The sequence below is a fragment of the Acipenser ruthenus genome, chromosome 43 (genome assembly GCF_902713425.1).
Source record: "Acipenser ruthenus chromosome 43, fAciRut3.2 maternal haplotype, whole genome shotgun sequence".
NCBI lineage: Eukaryota > Metazoa > Chordata > Actinopteri > Acipenseriformes > Acipenseridae > Acipenser > Acipenser ruthenus.
In genome coordinates this window covers 2,456,438-2,476,719 of record NC_081231.1, presented here as the reverse complement: position 1 = coordinate 2,476,719, position 20,282 = coordinate 2,456,438, and the positions used below count along the sequence as shown (strand labels likewise).

The 20,282-nt window shown below is 43.0% G+C and overlaps 1 protein-coding gene across 2 annotated transcripts in view; it reads right to left on the bottom strand.

The window, feature by feature from the left end:
* The window catches only part of LOC117398502 (echinoderm microtubule-associated protein-like 3), a 54,760-nt gene that overhangs the window by 9,653 nt on the left and 24,825 nt on the right, over positions 1–20,282 (bottom strand). For both annotated transcript variants that reach the window (XM_059012060.1, XM_059012061.1), the window contains 11 exons: positions 20,211–20,246; positions 19,594–19,714; positions 18,849–18,998; positions 16,028–16,097; positions 15,542–15,652; positions 14,644–14,739; positions 6,818–6,952; positions 5,454–5,592; positions 2,409–2,560; positions 1,265–1,390; positions 564–695 (listed from right to left, as the gene is read on the bottom strand). In XM_059012060.1, coding sequence (XP_058868043.1) covers positions 564–695; positions 1,265–1,390; positions 2,409–2,560; positions 5,454–5,592; positions 6,818–6,952; positions 14,644–14,739; positions 15,542–15,652; positions 16,028–16,097; positions 18,849–18,998; positions 19,594–19,714; positions 20,211–20,246 — 1,268 coding nt within the window. The remainder of the gene's footprint in view (positions 1–563; positions 696–1,264; positions 1,391–2,408; positions 2,561–5,453; positions 5,593–6,817; positions 6,953–14,643; positions 14,740–15,541; positions 15,653–16,027; positions 16,098–18,848; positions 18,999–19,593; positions 19,715–20,210; positions 20,247–20,282) is intronic.

Below are 20,282 nucleotides of genomic sequence, written 5' to 3'. Positions count from 1 at the left end.
ATTTCAGGATTGAGACATCATTTAAACCAAAAAACAATATGAACATAGTTTAGATCTTTTACTTAACATCATGTAATCAAAGAAACTACAAAATGATATCGCAAAAGTCTACTGGAAGCCATAATAGTGGTACAGTATTTCATGTTAGATTTTGAAATGTCAATGTCAATTTTTGTTAAGTATGTGGGAAAACTACAAAGCGGTGTGTAATTCAATACATTAACATTATACAGCAGGTTTCATTCGACTCTATGAAGCAAAATTAATTAATTCTGTAGAGCATGCAAAACCTTTGGTCATATCTGTATAATGTGATAATAATACAATGCAATTTGTAAAAAAAAAAGCAGATTAGGTATATTGTATATCTTACATAAAACAAAGCAAACGAATTGAAGCAGTAGGCCAGTAGGGGGCGCTGTAGAACAATGCGGTGACTCAGTCCTGCTGATTTGACCTCCCTAACCAGCAGGAGCCTCAGAGCCACAGACACCTGCAGGACTGGCCTTTGAGAATGGATTGCAGGTGGACTGGGAATGGAGGAGACCCTGGGGGTGCCTTACCTCCAGTGTTGTGCTCCACTCCAGGGAGTGCTGGGAGCCACTCCACAGACACACCTGCTTGTCATGCCCGCAGCTCAGGAAGACGTTATCGAAGGGGTGGGTCGCCAGACCCCACAGCTCATCCACGTGACCCTACGCGAGACCCACGCCAGAAAACCACACTAATTATTAATATTATTACTCACGGGGCAGTACAGGGTTACAATGCAAGCTTATTATTTAAAAATACACTATAGGTTTACAGTAAGTGCAATACTAATATAATACAATATGAACTACGATGCAGTAAATTAGGATGACAGCAAGTTATACCTGCAGTGACATGTTAGCAGTGCAATAGTGCAAGGATAGTGCATCAGCTGAGGATCCAGTAACATGGTGCTGAGGTCAGGCAAGTCCAGTGCAGAGCAGGAGGGGCGGATCTAGAGATCTACAAGCGCAGTCTAAACAGGGGGGGAAAGCTTGTGCCTTCATCCGTGTGTACTGGTTAGTCAAATCGTTGGTCTACTTCACCTAGACCACAGTAATATTAAAACTAGCCCTGCACCAAGTCTCACAGCTCCCCTGAATGAAGCCTCTCCTTCAAATGCCCAGGCTACAGGGATTTGAACAACCACACCTCTGAAGTTACCGATAGTCCAATGTCTGTCAGATAATGGAGGACTTCCAGACTCTTCCGAGTACACATTTAACAGGCTTACCTGAACAATTGGGACAAATCCATCCGAAAAACTACCCCTGAGAATAGCATTCCGGGTCGTACCAATCAGCAGCTCCTCCCCCTTCACCTCAGCAATGGTACGCACCGCTCCAAACTGCTCAGGAATCTGCCGGTTCAAAACAACCAGATCAGCGGACAGGAGTCTTTCATCCATTTGACATACAATCCATTTTCTTTTCATTTTCCAATCATTCAATTAAGTCACAGGCTTATTGGCACAATTTAAATGTTGGCTCTTGAATGAGGGAAAGTTAAGTCAGACACAAGCGTTGAATACGAGTCTCTGAAACTGCAGAATTACTGGACAGTCCTCAGGAGAGCCGGGTCTTAGTGAAGTGTTATTAGAAAATCTGAAGAAAATTCACATAGCAAACTGATAAAACAAAGGAAAGAAAAATTAGATTAAATCATGAGAGGTTTTAATAGATTAGGTATTGGATCATTTATATCAATTCACGCTACCTGCTTATTATCATTGATTGGTGCTTAATAACGTGCAGATTGAAAATGACAGAAAGGAATCGCAGGTAATTCATACTCCACCCTCGCCCCTCAGTGGTGGAACGACCTACCCAAGGATATCGGGACCGCTCAGTCCCTGACCACCTTCCAGCGCCTCCTCAAGACACACCTCTTCAGACAGCATCTGAAAACCTCACAACTCTCCACTATACTGGACTATATGGCATCCACTTGTACCAGTACTTGTATCAGCTTGTACTTGCACTGAACTGCTCCATACCTCGCTGTATTCAACTACTGCTCCTAGCTGTAACTACTCATCCATTTATCATACTTACTATCAGTTACTCATATATGCAAATATTTGCTACATGTTTTAACTGCTCTTAGTCAAACTCGCTCTTGCTTATAATTTACTGTATTCTTTACTTGAATTGTATCTTATTGTACTTTCATAGCTGCTCTTGCCTCTATCATGATATTCTGTAATGTGATATTTTATAATGCAATACTTTGTACTGTGATACTTTGTAACAATGGTAAGTGTCCCTGGATAAGGGCGTATAATGTTAAAGGGAATTGCTTGGCGTATCCGAGTATGGGCACAGCCTGGTAATAATGTTAATCAAGCTAATAAGAAAATGCTTTGAAGCCCTGCTTACCTCCACCTCTATCTCAGGGGCTAGGTCTGCACTCCATCGCACCACCTTGCGATCCTTCCCTCCCCCACTCAGCAGAGCGCCGCCCTGCAGGAGGCACAGGGTAAAGATACTGCCCTCGTGAGCCTTGGTCTGCCTCACAATCTGATAGGTTTCTGTGGGACCAAGTTTAACACAGATTTTTAAAGATGTAAAATTGTGAACGATTCATGACAGCTGACGTTTATTGTTAAAACTAGAATATACGAAAATTATATGAAAAATGAGAAAAAGCGGGTTGCATAGAGGATTTATACTGGACCCTGACGCCCCCTATAAAACGAGGGAGTGTTTGTACAGTATTTGGTAGCCTATTTGTTTTTCTATGGGTCTCTCGCTATATCGCGGCCCTCGATACATAGTGGATTTGTATTGGACCCCGACATCTGCGATATATCGAATGGGTGGTGTACTTTTTTTCTTTTTTGTAATCCTTATTTCTCCCCAATTTAGAAAGTACAATTCCGCCCCCTCCCCACAACAGCTCAGGAGAACTGAAGGTGAGCGGCGTCCTCCGATCCCCAAGCCAACCGCCTCTTTATACCCAGGAGCTCCACAGCGGATGTGAGCTACCGCCCCCTGGAGGACAAAGGCCAGCCCTGTATGGGCTACTGTAACGCAGTAAGCCTCCCTATCCCAACGACAACGCCAGAGCTAAGGTGAACCTGCGCTCCCCTGACTGCGACTCACACTGCACACCACATGATTGTGTCCAAAGTTCCCAGTTTGAAGATAAACTCTCGTTCCTTTTGTTTCCGAGCAACATTTGTTCCATAGCACTGATTGATCACACAGACTGTGATGTCTTCAGCAGTGTGATCATCACTGTTGAAGTGATGGGCTACTGGAAATGCAGTGGTGTTAATGAAAATGCTGCTTAAGTGTTCTGCAAACCGGTCTGCTAAACGCCTTTTAGTTTCCCCATTTCTTGCAGGTAATGCAGTAGACTATTCCTTTAGAGGAACATGTAAAATGTTCATGAATGTTGAATGAAGATTTAATGCCTCTAATCTCTGTTTCAGAATGAATGTATTTACAGGTATTACATCGTGGTCTATTACATGGATATGTGCCTTTCAAAGGTTCCCCAGAAAGACGAATAGCACATATTCTCTTATATTTGTGTCTCTTCTATATGACATCAAGGGGGGAGTCTTGAAAATAGGCGCTGTAGATGGGTCTTGTTGTAAAATTGTAAAGTTCTTTGCACAATTGCCTGTATCTTTCTGTTGGTCGGGTGATAAGTGAGGACCAGAGGGATTCTATCATCTGTGTGTTGGATATTGTTATTATATAAAGCATTTTTTCTATTTATATTTGAAATGCGGGATTTAGCTTTAGTGATGATCTTGTCTGGAAAGCCACAATTTCCAAAAAACCCTAAGGCCTCCTGTGACTCGATTCCCTATTCTCAACTGTTAAGACTCAGATGTATTTGCAGCGACGAGCAAGATTTCTTCGCCAAAAGCGAGGAAATGTGTGTGTTTTTTGGAAATTGTGGCTTTCCAGACAGTATCATCACTAAAGCTAAATCCCGCATTTCAAATATAAATAGAAAAAATGCTTATTCAGTCACTTTGTTTTGAGCATATTCTTCGGATTCTTATTCCTAGACCCTTTGTGGTTTCCCTTTTAGTGTGTATCGGATGTGCAGAGGACATGTGGAAATACTGGGGCATGTCAGTAGGTTTACAGAAGAGGTCAGTCTCAGTTGAACCTTCTTCAAATTTTACTAAAAATGATATTTCTTTTCTTGCCCATCGAAGGCCCACCTTAATATTACTGTGTATTTCCATTTTGCCATTTTATGAAACTGGAAGAGAGATTCTTCTCCATGTGTCCAAACCCCAAAAATATCATCTACAAACCAAATGTATTCTAAAGGTTCTCTTTCCAATTTTCTAATTGTTCCCTCATGTATGGACGGCAAAATGCATTCCTAATTTAGATCCTATTGCTGTACCATCATTTTACTTGTAATTCTTATCCACAAATGTAAAATAACTGTTTTCTAAAACTACGTTGATCATGTTCAGCACCTCTGCTGTTGGTATTGACAAGCTTCTAAAGTTTCTTTACCAGGGACACTTGGGTACAAAGATTTTACATCCATGATCATGCTCTTCAGCACAGTCTCTGTGTGTGTGTGTGTGTGTGTGTGTGTGTGTGTGAACCAGAACTAGAACCAGAGCCAGGGCTGGATACCGAAGAGTGAGTAAGCAAGTTGAAACCACCCACAGCTGGGTGAGTAGCTGGAGTTTGTTTATTATTGAACAGAGGAGATTAGTTCAGAGATTGCAGAACCCATTAAAGTTTTTGTACACTGTGTTACATGTACACAGTGCGCTACTATTGCTGGTAGTGTCAAGTGAGCTGTTCAATGTGTTGATATGTAAATAAATCCTGTTCGCCTGCAGGGGGCGTATCAATTTCAATCTCCGTCTCGATCTCCTGCCTGTCACTCAGCAGCAAAAGCACCCACCCACACAACAGACTGCTACCTTGTCACAAGCATTAATACCCTGTATCGTTCTAAACAAGAAAATGATACACTGTAAACCACTGTATTTCAAAATGATATATTATATATATATATTGTAACACGATTGCACCACTCACCTTTTTCCTTTTAAATTACGGCTGTACCCACACACCAGCACAGTCGGGCTTCTACACACTTCAGCAGCCCTGAGCAAACTGACTGCCTCCCTTAAATACCCTGCAACTGGTTCTAATTTTCAATTACCACCAGGTGCAGGGGATAATTAACAATCAAATAATTAAACAAAGAATTAAACAATTAAACAAAACAAACCCAAAATGTGCCTACGCACATGTTTTTCTGCAGGGAGGATTTAACCCCCTCCCTGCTGTCTCACAATATATATATATATATATATATATATATATATATATATATATATATATATATATATATATAATTTCATTTTGGTTTACAGTGTATCGAGATATATACATTGGCTCCATGTTACATGTGTAGACTCGTACCTTTGGCCCCTTTACCCAGTGTCTTGATGTCCGCTGCACTTTTGCCCCAGGTCAGGATATTGCCCTCCGAATCTCCCGTCAGCACATCCCCATTCCCATTGAACACGAAGCACTGGATGAACTTGGGCTTCCTGTATTTCTGAGAGAGCAGGAAGACTTCAAACCTCACTACTGGAGAACCTCGGAGCTCCGAACCCCTTGGGAATGCAGGCTGTTCGGAAGTTCTGAAATGTCTGAACTCTGAAAATGAGTTTTGTAATGAATGTGCACACCAGCTATCTACACCCTCAATCTGGAGAATAATACAAGGATACAGCAGTGTCGTGCAACACTCACAGTGTTATGAGTCTATTAAAACAGTACTAGAAATGGGGCAATTTGAGTTCCCATTAAAACTGTAGCAAAAATTTGAACGTCCAGGAAAACACGCGTTAATTAATGTAGTGCTTGTTTTTATTTGACTTTAAACAAAATACCCCCTTTGGGTTGAAAAAAAAAAAAAACCTCGGATTTGTTTTAAAACTAAAATGTTTCTAGTAAAATTGCCCGTACTTGCTTTGAAATCTGCCTCACCTCTGTCTGGATACATTTTTTGGCACAGTAATGTTGCTTCTCCAGGACCAGCATGCTGCTTATAGGAGTGCCTGCACGCATGGGTGAGTGATTGCACACTCCCGGCTGAAAGTGGGGTGTTCGCTAGAGCGATCACCTCGAAAGTTTGGTGTTCGTAACTTGGAGTGTCTAATGTAACCCTCAAAGACATTCAGGAAACTAAGGGCCATATTTTCAAAGCGTTTACTCCAGTCTTTAATTAAGTCCTATTTTTTTTTATTTTTAAGAGCTAAAACACCTAGTAATTCTACAAAACTGAAACCGAAATAGTTTTCCGGCTCAGGACTGCTCAGGACAGCACTGCACTAAATAGAGAACACATGTTCCACCCAGTCACTTAGCATTGTTAGTACATGAATTATATTTAGCTTCCCGCTGAACTTGTGAGGCGGATTGCTCATTAAAATCCTTAGCATATATTTAAAGAGGAGACAATTATCTATTCAGGGATACCAAGGTATTTAGTGAGTGAAGTAATCCAGCAACAAACTCTCCATCCCCAGCTGTGCTGCTTTCCTAGAAAAAGGAGAACATTTTGGCGTGCCATTCTACTTGTGAGATGTGTTGTTGATTCAAATATTAGGTTTGGAGTTGAAGGTCCTAATAACTCCTATTTTTATGAAATAAGAGAATGTCATGAAAATGATACAAAACTGTGAAGCAAACAGCTGTAAAACGTTTGGCCCCAGCTGCAGCTTTGCAGTTTCAAAGGACGCACATGTGATCTGTTTCTACAATCTCTGGCTCCTCACCCCAAAGATGCCCTGCTTCTTGGTCAGAGCGCCCCCACTCCAGGTCCAGAAGAACACATGGGACTTTCCACAGGTGATGATGTTCCCGCTGTCTGCAGGGTTGAACTCCAGGCCAAACACGGCTTCATTGGTGCTCTGAAACAGTCAGGAGAAAAAATGCAGCCTTAAACACTCAGGGGCTCTCAAGCTGGGGGTTTATAATCACTTACAATGGATACCGAAAGTAAAGCGTTACAGGGTGTCCTTGGCAAGTTTCACAACTTTTGGATAAGCAGTTCCCTAGACATGAATAAGTGTGACCGTGACAGGGAGGAACGTGTCGCTGGTTTTTGTGCAGATGTGTGCAGCTGGGACGCGGAACAGGAGATGCGTTGCTGGGCAACCAATTGAGCAGGTAGGCTCACCCGGCACTGAGCTGATCGGGAGGTCCGGATAGGCTGGGGGGCGTGGCCGGGGAGGCTGCGAGCAGCTCAAGAAGCGTCTGCGCCACGGCTCGAGGCGACTGCACTGCCGTGCTACACAGAGGAGCGCTTCATTTACATCGAGGAGGAGAGAGTCCACTCCGCAGGATAACTGTACGGAGCCCTTCAACTGCAAGACGGGCAGTCACAAAGATCCAGAGTCGCTGGGAGGCCGGGACTTTGGGAGCAACAGTAGGTTAGTTTAGGGCACGTTGCTCCCAAACAGTATAGAGACGGTTTCGTAGTGTAGTAGGTTCCTGGAGCGGGACGTCTCTTTTCGTGAGACTAGCGCTCGCCTTGTGCGGCAAACTTTTATTTTTAGGTAGTTTTGTTGTGTTTTCTTTATTAAGTCTGACACTAGGGCTGTTATAAATCTGCGCACCTGTGCAGCATGTCAACACCCACTGCTCTGCGTCGGACTCATTATTATTCAGTGACGACCCGCACATGTAACACGTCCCCTGTTACAGTGACATACTAACAGATGGTCAGTCGGACAGACAGACACCACATACCCCAAGATTCTGCCCTCTATACAGGTTGTGCAAGGAATGTCTTTACCAAGTTTTGTCACAATCGGATCAGCAGTTTTCTAGATATATGTGACAGTAAGTGTGACACCGTGACAGGGTACTCCCCGCCCCTGTGCATGTTTTGTATTATTTTGTATTATTATTTAAAATGCAGGGCGGACGAAAAGCTGCCTGCTGTTATTGTTTTGTATTTTAAAATACCTTGTGAGAATGCGTGACTGTCGGCTAGTAATTATCGAATTAGCCGACAGTCACGCATCTTTATAAGCCCATGCAGAATGTGACCGAGGGGTTAACAAGATAATCGATAGCTAGTTAATCCCTCGGTGACCACTATAAGAACCTGCAGCGTTGCCTGCAACGGGTTGAGTGAGTGGAGAACGGGACAGAGAGAGGAGGTAAAGAGAATATCTAGAAAGAAAACAATTGCTACTCGTGCTGGTTTTTAACCAGCATGATACTGGTTTGTTGCTAGGGTTTTGTTTGTCTGTTTATTTTGGCCCACATGCCCTTTGTTTTGTAAAAGTGTTTTGTTTTGTATAAACCTTTTATTTGATTTAATAAAAGCGGAGCACCGTTGCGTCTCAAGTTTCGCCCTGCAATTGCCTGTGTGTTGCATTCATTTCCTGGACTGACATCACCAGCAAAGCCATCCTGTTCACAGGCATACTGACAGCTGGAGAGAGAGACAGCCTCCACACTCCCGCAGATTCTGATCCTCTCACCAAGGAAGAAGAAGCGGCCGTTCAGTCCAAACTCACAAAGGAGTCATTTTCTGATTCAGTCGTGACAGAATACATTCTGATGACTGCGGTATTCCACAACCATATGGGAATAGGTTGCTCTTTCAAATGACCCTTAGAATGAAAAGTAAAAAATATCCCAACTGGGGCTAACTCAGACTCCCGTTTTAAAAGTCAGCAATAAAGAGCTCTCTTGCCAATTTATAAAAAGTGGGCCTTTTTCTCAACAAAAAAAAAAAATCTGAATTCACCTAGACATGAAATGCACTCCCGTAATGATACTCATTGGATTCCCAGGTGGCTTGCTTGCCTTTCTTAAGAAGTTCAGGAGTGGGAGTGGATTTCATTGTCTTGGGCGGATTCATTCTGCACTTCAGCCAGGCTGTTAGTGTCTTAGCGCATTTCAGATTTGCTCTGTTTTTTGTCTTGTTTTTAGAAACACAGCTGGACAGTCTCTCCGATTCTGTGGCAAATGAAGAACTCATTTTGCAATCTTGCCCGGAAATCTGAAACAGAGTTTTCCACGGGCATCTTTCATACCAGCTGCATGGTTCCAGAGATTGCTGATGCGCACCAGCTCTACTGTGACCATCTGTTGCTTAAGGTCCTCATCAAGATCTTGCATGAACTGATACTGTGTGAATTCATCATAGCGGCTTTCAGCATCAGCAGCTCCACTTATACCCAAAATAGAGCATTTGGGAATCATTCCATGAAGTGTTCTAGGGAAGAGAACGTTACAGACTTTTCAAAAATCAAAGACTTCGGCATGCTTAAGTACCAGGTCATCCCATGGGAATTTTTGGAAGAGATAGTTAACTGTAGTGCAGTAAAACCTTATCACACTGGAGCAGGACTTTCTTTTCTCAGCTCCCTTGGGTGCAAGAGCTTGAAGCTTTTTGCTTGGTTATGATGCCAACCCATATTTCATCATTGCTTTTCTGTTCACTGTGGTAGTCAACATCCTGTAGGTCTACGCTGGCATCAATAACTGAAAGGGGCACAAATCTCCCTAACAATACTTGTGCAAGATGCACTGTACAGTGTGTGTATGCATGGGGCTTCAGTTTGTCTTGTCTGATTCTTTAGGTGGCTGTGATTGGAGCAGGCGTGTCAAACTCCATTCCTGGAGGGCCGCAGTGTCTTCTGGCTTTCGTTCCACCCCGAGCTCTCAATTACTCAATTGGACTAATTATCTGATTAATTGGACACATTTAACACTTCTCTCTAAGCCTCAAAATGTTTCACAGGCAGTGTACCGTGAATCAAGAGTATTTTTTAAAACCAAAAGACCTTGAAGAATATTAAATATGTTCAACTGAACAAATAATGAAATCAATGATGCTAATTGAGAGTTTAAAAATGGAATGAAAACCAGAAGACCCTGCCCCCACCCCAAGACTGGAGTTTGACACCCCTGTTTGAAGCCTCACACATTTGTAAAATTCTGTCCAGCACTTTTTCCAAACTCAGCCACCTGGTGCGGACATGCTTAAGAATTCTCTTCAATTCTACCCCACAAAAATCAGAGTGCTTGTTATACACTTCCATCCAAGTATCGGCAGACAGAAATCCTCCACATCAAACGAGGAGAGACTGCTAAATGCTTTACAAGCTGCTGTTGCAGTATTGTGACTCATCTGGTACTGCCAGCCAAGGACTAAAGTCTGGATTTTTGTTTTTCATTTTGACACTTGGGGAATTATGCTTCTCAACATTTACTCAAAGCGAAACCATTTTTCCATGGGATGTCATGCTCTTGAAGACTATCTACTTCATCAAAAATGGTTTGGGCTGTGCCTGACGCACTCAACTCCATATCCATCAGTTTGGGAATGATGCTACCGTTACTGGGATGCATTTGTATGCTTTAAATGTGCCTTTTCACATCTCCCTCACCCTGGGGAGCATATTAATTTTTTGTCCCATACAGTACATTTAGCATTAAATGGACCATCCTTCTCCAGTGTAATGCATGGGTATGACTTTGGCTATGGCTTTGTAATGCGAGTGCTTTTTTGGGGGTTAATTGCCCAGATATTTTCTCATTATCATCACCTACAGCATTTTCTCTTTTCCTTCTTTCTAAATTTGCCAATATTTCATATTTGTTTTTCTCACTGAATCTTTTCATCAAGTAAAATGATATTTTTCTGTCCCTGCTGTTAACCTGGTCTGCTGCTGCACTCACACTTTGGAGTCCCTGTCCCTTCTCCTCGTCTTTCTAAATGCTGCGCTGTGCAGGAAATCAGAAACCGCTATTACTTGACTTTCTTCTACTTCGTTTATTTAAAACACAACGTAACGTAGCCGCTCAGCGACCCTCGTACTCCCCTGACCCCTTTCAAATATGTAACCGCTGAGCTGTAGGGAGTTGTGATTAAAATCTCTCTGCTTCAGCTGGATTAAATGCAGCTTTGTTCCTGTTGGTTCCTGATTTCTTATTGGTTAGCTGCAGAGCGACCATGTCTTAGTGGGTTTGTATCAGAGCTTATTTTACTACATGGGGAAGCAGCCAATCACCTACAAGAGCTGCACAAAAAATACACGCGATGTACACAGTTGTAAGTTTCTATACAAAGCTTTACGTATTCTTGCGGGTTTTAAAACGCAAATGCAGGTTTCAAGATTTGGAGTACGAAAAGCGGGCCTGACCCGCGAAATGAGGGTCACTTGAAGTGTCTGCAGTTGTGTTTGGGTAACAATTTTAAAACACATCTTTATTTTAGTTAATATTTGCAACCCTTTTTTGCAGCTACTGTAGAACATCTTTATCTGGCTTTTTCTGGAACTGTTGTTGGACGTATGAAATGTTTTGGGCTGGTATCACAGCTCCTGTTGTTGGACTATGAAATGTTTTGGGCTGGTATCACAGCTCCTGTTGTTGGACTATGAAATGTTTTGGGCTGGTATCACAGCTCCTGTTGATGTACATATGAAATGTTTTGGGCTGGTATCACAGCTCCTGTTGATGTACATATGAAATGTTTTGGGCTGGTATCACAGCTCCTGTTGTTGGACTATGAAATGTTTTGGGCTGGTATCACAGCTCCCGTTGATGTACATATGAAATGTTTTGGGCTGGTATCACAGCTCCTGTTGTTGGACTATGAAATGTTTTGGGCTGGTATCACAGCTCCTGTTGTTGGACTATGAAATGTTTTGGGCTGGTATCACAGCTCCCGTTGATGTACATATGAAATGTTTTGGGCTGGTATCACAGCTCCTGTTGTTGTTGTTGGGCTTTCCTGAGGTTGAGTAAATAAAACTAGGCCTCAATTTCTTTAAAACTAGGCCTCAATTTGGAACTGTTTATAACTTCAAAACAGAATACTGCACAAAAAACCGCTTCTCCTTCTTCATAAACACTTCGTTATTTTTGACAGGAAAGTGAATTTCTTTTTTTTTTTTAGAAATGTCATTTTTATAAACAAAGCCTTTTTTTAGCACAGAAGTTTGTCGCCCAAGAAAAATATGACATCACCAAAGCACCAGTCCGTTTCCAAATATTTTGACTGTTGCTATAGCATTCACGCGCTCAATAAAGAAAATTGCTTTGAGGGAACCTGAAATATTTTGAAGGGAACAACATTGTGGAAAGGGCCAAGACTTGTAACATACTGAAATATAGTGGCACAGACATAAACTGTTAAAAAGAAACTCAATTTAAAAACATGCCTAACATACCTCCAGGTTTTAACATCTTGGCTCTACACATCAAGATATTTAAGTAATTGCAGCTAAAAAAATAAATCCATTAATCTTCCACCTTTTGCACTTCCATTGGCTACATAGGTTTCAAATGTGCAGTTTTGAAAGAAACACATGTTACAGCACACATGTATTTTTATTTAAAAACATGATGGTCCATATGAATAAAACTTAGTGTCTCCTTTATCGTGCCAGTAATAGTGTTTAACATGACAGTATTTCATCACGTGATTCATAAAAGCAATTTAAATGTCAAAAAACAACACTCATCGCGACGTCAGAATAACGTGCTCTTAGGAGACCAATTTTTTCATTAGCATATTATTCGTCTGATTCATAAATCTGTATTGTGTCATTAATTGAGCCTTACCAGCATCATAATTGCCACATGCCTCAGACCAGACGGAGAATGAGATGTGTCATAACGGTATCATTTCTGCGTTTCAGAACATGTATTTAAGCCAATAGTAATAATAAAAAAAAACTTGTTTAATTATCCAATAATTCGGTCATTTAAGTATTTCATTATTTGTAACGCATACATTAAATTGCATTGTTAACTCGACTGAACAGGATAGGCTCCTTACTGGTTGGAAAACAGAAATCAGGTTTGTTGCCTGGGCAGTAGTGTGGAGTATGGGCAGTAGTGTGGAGTAGTGGTTAGGGCTCTGGACTCTTGACCGGAGGGTCGTGGGTTCAATCCCAGGTGGGGGGGACACTGCTGCTGTACCCTTGAGCAAGGTACTTTACCTAGATTGCTCCAGTAAAAACCCAACTGTATAAATGGGTAATTGTATGTAAAACAAATAATGTGATATCTTGTAACAATTGTAAGTCGCCTTGGATAAGAGCGTCTGCTAAGAAATTAATAATAATAGCCTATTCATTGCTCTAAGTGGAGAAAATGGCAGGCTTTGGTGTGCTTGTGTGGGCTGAACATCAAGAGGAGGGGGATATCTTGGAAGACGATCCTCCCAGAAGAGAGAGAAGACCCTGCAGATCTGACCCTCTGAATTCCTCTAATGATGTGATTCGTAGCAGGAATCCACTTAACAGCTCAAGATTCACCCTTGCAGAGAGCTGGAGCATAAACCGAAGAGCTGAACTGCTAGAAATAAGGCTGTTCCCGTCTCAAGAAAATTACATGACTTGGATTCTGATGTGAGTGAGATTTTGTTGATCACTTCCGTGCGCAGAAAGCAGGTAGCACATGGCTTTACATATTTTTTATAGCATTTTGCATCTACCGATGGAGGCGGCTCAAGTCATTTTAAAGTAAATGATACTGTATTGCAAGGCCCCCAAACACGTGCGCGTGTTCACTACATTGAAAAATACATATTTGTGACAAACATGATTGTGTTCTTGTAGGTTTAGTTCCGGGGTCTCCAATCCTGGTCCTGGAGGGCCGGTGTCCCTCCTGGTTTTTGTTCCAACTGTACCCTAAATTAATAAGCACTTAATTGGTCCAATTAAGTAATTTAGGGTACAGTTGGAACAAAAACCAGGAGGGATGCCAGCCCTCCAGGACCGGAATTGGAGACCCCTGCTCTAGTTAGTTCAAGATGTTGATGTCAGCACAATAAAAAGTCATTGCACCTGAGTTTGTAATTTGTCGATAACATCAAGTGAATTTTATCCAAATAAGTGATAAGTTTCTTTTGATGCTCAAATATAAGTGATACGTTTCTTTTGATGCTCAGTATATATAAAATTATTATTTATTTTTTTTTTAAATCAAAAAGCGTGCACTGCCTGCAACAGGGGATTCGCCCCCCAAATGGATGAATGACTGGTGATGCGTGTTCTCTGCGTGATTGACAGGAGACCGAGTCTGGAATGTTGGGGTTGACACGCCCCACAGGCGTGCAGGTTAGTTACACAGACTTACACACAGGAACCCCATGCAACACTACCAGCAACGGTAGCTCACGTGGGACATACCACCCGGCGTACAAAAGGCAAAAAAAAACACTGTACAAAAAACTATCAAACAAAATGCACTGTGAAGACTGCTACTCCGCTAACAAACAGAGGTCCTACTTCCACACCCGTCTGCTATACTGGGTGGGATCTAATATCCCTGTCCCTCGGGCAGTTCACCCAACTCCAATCTCGGATATACATATGATCGTTGGTTCAGAGCAGCTTCCTTCTCCCAGAACACGCCCCCCGACCCCCTCCTGACCTCAGAGTATTCACACGATCGCCGTTAGAGGCGGTTGCTTTGTTTCCTGACCCCAGTCAGCAGCACAGACGGGCCGATGACCCCTATGGCTTTACAGCAGCCTTGGTCTGTGTAATCGGGACCCTTTCATTCCTGGCGCTCTGCTGCACCGCGCCCGTCTGCTGATTACCGGATTGTCTTTTGAAGATACCTTGATCTCTGCTTGCTTGACACCTTTGGCCCAGTCCCACACAGACATCATGTGCTCATTGGAGTCGTCGATGACACACAGGAAAGCGCCAGAGTCCTGCAACACAACCCTGGAGTTAGCAATGCGCCTCCTTTCAATATTTCGATTGCAGACCATTTTAAAAGCTTCAGACAATGTCCCACAACCACATTCAGTGTGACATTACCAAAAGTTATGTAACGCCTAGAATTCTAGAATTGAGACATCATTTTAAAAAAAAAAAAAACTTCATGAACATAATTTAGATCTTTTATTTAACATCATGTAACTACAAAATGATATCGCAAAAGTCTACCGGAAGCCATAATAGTAGTACAGTATTTCATGTTAGATTTCGAAAATGTCATATTTTTCCATTTGTCAGTTTGTAGATTGGAAACTACAAAGTGGTGTGTAATTCAGTATGTTAACGTAACATTATTCAGCAGGTTTCATTCGACTTTATGAGCAAAATTCTATAGGGTGATGCTGAATATTTAGCCAGAGCTGTACATTTGACAAGGTCTAATTCTCTATTTGTGAACGCACTGCTTTGTAACACTTCCCCTGGATTTAAAAAAAAATGATTTATGAATGCTCTGAACTGTCATTTTTATGTTATTTATTTTATTCCATCCACCTGAAACCGCTTGCTTCACAATTACTTTCCATTTCAATTCAAACAGCTGAATACAATATTAACATTGCTAGTCTAGTAGTTAAACCCATAAAAACTTGACTACTTGTGTTCAGTTTGTAGTTTTGCTGGTAGTAAAATGCTGCTCTGCTTGGATACTGAAGCGAGGTCTCTGTCTCTTTCTAGTCCTGGATTGGAAGCTGCTTCTCTCTCTCTGTGATGTGGCGCTGTGCTTGTACTCACAATCTGGGAGAAGGCGACGGAGCTCACCCCCCTCTCGAAGAAGCCCAGCCCGATCTGCTGCAGCGTGACCAGTGTCCCCGAGTCCCAGATCATCACAAACGGCTGCAGAGGCTGGCAGGACAGACAGACAGGCAAGCAGACAGGCAGGGCTGTTAGACACCTTACTCTTTGATGTAGGGTTGGAACAACAAACAATATCAATCATGTTTTTATAACCGGTTTCCCAATTATTTTCTTTAAAAGAACTCTAAACAAAGCTAAACGTTCAATACATATTAGGTCATATTTAATTTGTTAGCACCATGTACTTTAAATATAACAAGAATTCTAATTATCAAAACATTTCCTCTTCCTCATTAGCGTTCTTGAGAACAGCAGCTGTAACTGACCCCCTGTCTTTCACAGTAATAGACTTTAAAGAGGCACATCTAGCAAGGGTCAGCTTCAGTTGCAGGACGGACTGATACTTCCTATCAAGGGTTTTACCTTTCCATCTTTGTCCACTCCGGACGTCTGTCCAGTCGCCACACGCACCTGGTCTGGATGAACGGCCAGACTGAAAGACAAACAAACACCAAACACTCGGCTACAGACGAACAGGAAACAGGATCATCGTTGTGCGACATGTGATGGACAGAGGGACAGACAGACGGGCTCCAGCGTGTCCCTGGATTCTGACACTCTGAATATGAAATCCTATCCCAAGTGTTAGCATAATTGGATAAGCTGTGACGTTGAAAATGTACACAGAAAGACAGATGTTTTATATTCACTTTCAATAACTTGTGCAAAACAAGGGCCTCAGCAAGTTTCATCCTAATTGGACAAGTGTTTCTCTAGATATCTGTATAACTGACAGACAGACAGCCTGCATACTCCCTGTCACAGCTTGGCTTGTGCAGGTGATGTCACACCAGGAACTGAACGGACATCGCCTGTTTAGTGAATGTGAATGCGCTGTTTGCGTCGGTTTATTACAAAATAAAAGGTTCAAACAGAAGCACACTGAACAAACACTCAACCAAACAAGCACGGATAGCAATTGTTATTTTTCTTATTTTGTTTTGCTCCTTTCTCTCCTGTACCTCCTCACTGTACACCCAACCCCGAGTGAGTGAAACGTGCCTCCATTTATACAGCTGTGCTGGGATTCAATTACTAATTAATCATTCACTTGAATCCCAGCACGTGAACTAATTTGTGCAATCCCCGTGCTCACATACTATTACATACTTTATCTGCACGTGAAGTGATTGTGCAATCCCTGTGCCTAAATACAACTACACATTTTACATCTCCTGTGCTACATAACCCACACTCGGTGCACCAATACATACAAACCCTACATACAACATAAAACACAAAAATACACACAGGGGCTGGGCACTTTGCCACACTCCTACAGAGACTAGGGGGTGAACCATCACAACTGCTTCTGCAGAGTCACTTGCAATAGGACCTTGTTTGTTTTACATTTTATTACAAACGTGTGCGTTTCGTTTTGAACTCTGAAGTTCTCCTTGATCGATTTCATCGCTCCAGATATCAAGGTGCCTTGATTTCGACATCTGATCACGTCGCTCCATGAGCCACCATTTTACAACAAGCCTCGGAAATTATATACGGTGCAGCAGTATTGATAGTCGTTCTCGACTCCTTTAGGCGCCTGTTCTGAGGACTGTATTTGTTATGTCCATGCGCCAAAACATATCAGAAAGCATTTTGGGATCTTGGAGGATACACAGAAAATATAGTTTGGCATTACAGCGTCCACACTTCTGATAAACCGCACCCCCTGATGCGATCTAATTTAGAACCGGACTCGAGACTACCACCTGAGGTGTACGGTATTAAAACGCTGCGTAGTGTGGATGCTAACCGTATTTAGCACTTTTAAGCCAGTTTAAAGGCAACTAATACGGTTTGAAGGGATAGTGTGGACAGGACCTAAGACAGTGGGAAACCGTTTTGCAATATTTTAGCAACAACTAGGTTCAAGAACGAGTAGTCCAGGAGTTTGAAAAAGAGATGCAGATGAAACAGAAGTGTTCAGTACTAGCTTCCATGCAAAGACAGGACCAGCCTCCATGCAAAGACAGGACCAGCCTCCATGCAAAGACAGGACCAGCCTCCATGCAAAGAGAAGACCAGTCTCCAAGACAGGACCAGACTCCATGCAAAGAGAGGACCAGCCTCCAAGACAAGACCAGACTCCATGCAAAGAGAAGACCAGCTTCCATGCAAAGACAGGACCAGCCTCCATGCAAAGACAGGACCAGCCTCCATGCAAAGACAAGACCAGCCTCCATGCAAAGACAGGACCAGCCTTCATGCAAAGACAGGACCAGCCTCCATGCAAAGACAGGACCAGCCTCCATGCAAAGACAGGACCAGCCTCCATGCAAAGAGAAGACCAGCCTCCAAGACAGGACCAGACTCCATGCAAAGACAGGACCAGCCTCCATGCAAAGAGAAGACCAGCCTCCAAGACAGGACCAGACTCCATGCAAAGAGAAGACCAGCCTCCAAGACAGGACCAGACTCCATGCAAAGAGTGTTAAGATTACTGTACCAACAAAGGTGAGGCAGATTTCAAAGCAACTACGGGCAATTTTACTGGGAACATTTTAGTTTTAAGCAAAGCACAGTCTGTTTACCAAGGCAAAGGAGGCTGAATGACTGAGTGAGCTGTGTGATGCATTCGGTTTAAAGTTAAATAAAAACCAGCACAACGTTATCCCAGGTTTTCCTGGATGTTTAAATCTGTGTTTTTGCTCCAGTTCCGATTTCAACAGTGAGTTAAATATGTACAGTACCGGTTTAAAGTCTTTCAAATCGCGGTGCGGTGAGCCGAGGACACCCTGGCCTCCCTAACCCTCCCTCCCCCCGGGCGACGCTCGGCCAATTGTGCACCGCCCCCTGGGAGCTCCTGTCCACGGTCGGCTGTTGAATAGCCTGGACTCGAACTTGCGATGTCCAGACTATAGGGCGCATCCTGCACTCCACGCGGAGCGCCTTTACTGGATGCACCACTCGGGAGCCCCCTAGTCTGTCAAATCTTAACACTGCGAGTGTTGCATGACTGTGCTGTATCCTTGTATTATTCTCCAGATTGAGGGTGCAGATAGCAGGTGTGCACATTTATTACAACCATTGAAAACTCATTTTCAGAGTTACAGACATTTCAGCCTCCATTTCCTAAGGTGTTTGTAACTCTGAGCTTCTGTTGTATTTGTTCATGCGGACTGAAGGAGAAGCATAGGCAGGTAAGGTCAGGGTATTTTTAGCTGCATCGCACCCCACTCACCAGCGTACACAGTCGGTGTGTTTGAGGTAGTGTCTCTGGGTCCTTGCATCGATGTGATACAGCACCACCACGCAGGCAATGAAGTAGACGACCTCTCCTGAAGGCAGCAGGTACAGATTGGCGCGGCAGTCCCGCCCCCGGTAACCATAGCTACGGCCGGAGTCAAGGAGCCAACAGGCATTGACTCAGGATTCAAAATAAGACCTGAGGCTCCAAATACAGTCGTTATGTAGGCAAGACAAAAATAAACAAGGTGATTCTGTGGAGATTAAGAATTGGGCATTTGATTAGCAAACACAACGGGAAATATGCAAGTTATTTGACACTGCAGAACGCTAATGAAGTCATTTGGAAGTATAATTTTTCTATTCCAAATATTTTGATAAAGAATAATAAACAATTGGATATATTCAAACTGTTCTTGGATTATTAAAAGCACTAACTGCGAGAAACAAGATAACACTGGCATAGCATAAGAGACCATCAGGGTTTCATTTCTACAGTAAAGGCATAGCATTGTAAAGCATAGGCAAGCACTGTAAAGCCCAGAGAGATATGGTAAGCATATTTAAGGAAATGCAAAGTAAATGGTATGAGTCTGTTTTAAGCATTTTATCCCAGTGCAAAGTTAGCAAAAAATCCAAGATGATGAATTGAGGCGAGGTCGTTGTTTCTTGGTTTTGCAGACGTTCTTTCCTTTTCGAGAACTACAACTGCTCTCACAGACCCGCCCACTAAAGGATACACCCAATCAAGCTCCAGCCTCTCTGTGGGCGGCTCCATTCTCAGCTCCTCATAGTTCTGGATGTTGGACGGGATGTACATGGTGATTGGTCGACCACGAATGAACATCTTGATTGACAAGCCTGTGGGTGAATTCACACAAGAGGTCAACATGATAAAAACTTATGCCTGGCCAGTAAGGGGCGCTGTAGCGCGGGGAGGAGAAACAGTCCCTGCTGATTTTACCTCGCTCACCCAGCGCCAGAGTCAATGCTCCCTGTGGAATCCCCAGTGAAGAACTTCACACAGCCAGGAACCTGCACTCCCCTGGCTGTATGACTCCCCCTGCACTCCACGCGGCCGTGCCTTTACCAGGGGAGACCCTCTGGGACCCCTGTGCTCCCCTGACTGCATGACTCCCCCTGCACTCCACGCGGCCATGCCTTTACCAGGGGAGACCCTCAGAGCCCCCTAAACTAAATCAAAGTTTTAAACAAAACGCAAAAAACTACATTTCTCGTTTGGCATTTATATCAACAGCACGGTAAGTGAAGTGTGCGCACAGCATTCTCGTTAGCGGCAGGTCTGTGCACATGTGCAAGTGTAATTGCTACAGATAGGAGTCTCTTTGAGTCTTACCTTGACTGTAGGTTCCTCTTCTGGATCCTGAAGACCCTGCAAACACACCCACATCACAGGTGAAGGCTTGTC